This window comes from Limulus polyphemus, unplaced genomic scaffold (assembly GCF_000517525.1).
Source record: "Limulus polyphemus unplaced genomic scaffold, Limulus_polyphemus-2.1.2 Scaffold9994, whole genome shotgun sequence".
In the NCBI taxonomy this organism is placed as follows: domain Eukaryota; kingdom Metazoa; phylum Arthropoda; class Merostomata; order Xiphosura; family Limulidae; genus Limulus; species Limulus polyphemus.
Genome location: NW_013675604.1, coordinates 12,537 through 13,870, shown reverse-complemented (window position 1 = coordinate 13,870; position 1,334 = coordinate 12,537). Strand labels below are relative to the sequence as shown.

The 1,334-nt window shown below is 28.8% G+C and overlaps 1 protein-coding gene across 1 annotated transcript in view; it reads left to right on the top strand.

Moving 5' to 3' along the window:
• LOC111083538 (adhesion G protein-coupled receptor L4-like) overlaps window positions 1-1,334 on the top strand; it is a gene marked incomplete at its 3' end in the record, with an annotated part of 18,575 nt that overhangs the window by 6,576 nt on the left and 10,665 nt on the right. The window contains exons 3-4 of the mRNA XM_022380120.1: window positions 358-461; window positions 983-1,085. Coding sequence (XP_022235828.1) covers window positions 358-461; window positions 983-1,085 — 207 coding nt within the window. The remainder of the gene's footprint in view (window positions 1-357; window positions 462-982; window positions 1,086-1,334) is intronic.

The following is a 1,334-nucleotide window of genomic DNA, read 5'->3' as shown; positions in this document are numbered from 1 at the left end:
AGCTAATTTTTTTACAAGCCTTTTATGTGGCACCTTGTCTTATGTTTTCTGAAAATTCAGATACACCAAATCTATACACTTACCCTCATCTACATAAGCAGTAACCTTTTCAAAGAATGTTAAAAGATTTGTAAGGAAAGATTTTCCCTTAGTGAAACTATGTTGACTATCCAATAAAATTCAAAATTTTGTTAACTGACTTTCCAAAATTTTTCACACAACTGTTGTAACACTAATTGGTCTATAATCACTGGGACAATCATTATGATTGTTATAAACATGTTTACTTTGGCTTTCTGTGTACTTTCATGGTACAATGTTGAATACTTGTTAGTGTTTTTAATATCTTTATTTCAGCCTGTTGTGGAACATTATACTGCATTGAAATATGTTAGCTACTTGGGATTAGCTTTGTCGATTACATCATTACTTCTCATGTTAATTATTCTTCTGTATCTTCGGTAAGTTATATTGCTAAAATAGTTTTATTTGTATTGAGCAATCAACTGGACAATTTTATTGCAATAATACTGGCTTAAAATGCATGTGTAGACCTTTTATAATGAACTAAAAATTTAAAGAAATCAGATTGTTTAACCAAGTAGTTACTTACACTTGTCATAAGACATAAATATTAGGCCAAATATATTTCTAATACAATATTCTTTATATTAATATGAAAATTAAAGACTTGTTTAAAAATATAATAGGCCTAATATTAATACCTCATGACAAAAATAAGTATGTATAATGTTGCTTTGATAGCTTAGAAAAGTGTTCTCACCGTAACAATTGATTAACCAAGTAGTTATAAACACTACAATGTTTGTTTGCCAGTGATCTATTTCTCATTTGTTGACATTTGTTTTATTAAGAAATGCAATTTTTTATGAAATTTTATTTATTATTTTTAAATATCTGTTTTAGCTTGCTTGCTTCATAATTTTGTTATTTACATAGCTTTGTAATTATTTTCAATTAGTACTCTCCAGACAGTGCGAGTAAAAATCCATAAGTGTTTAGCTGTTTGTCTGCTAGCTGCTCAGGTAACGTTTGTTGCTGGAATAACAAGCACTGGAGAAAAGGTATTAGAAAAATGTACCTAAATGGTATGAGAAAGAGTATTTTTTGCTACTTAACTGCCAAACTTACAAACCTAACTTTTATTTCTTAGTTACTCATTCCTCTGCTACATGACTTTATAAATATTACATTAATGCTATATTCTCTGTTTTTATATAAGCATCAAATTAGCATACTGTTACGTATCTGCTCGTTTGATAATTTCCGGTATAAATTCATGCCGAGGAACTTCAGCAACATAAGTCCTTCCT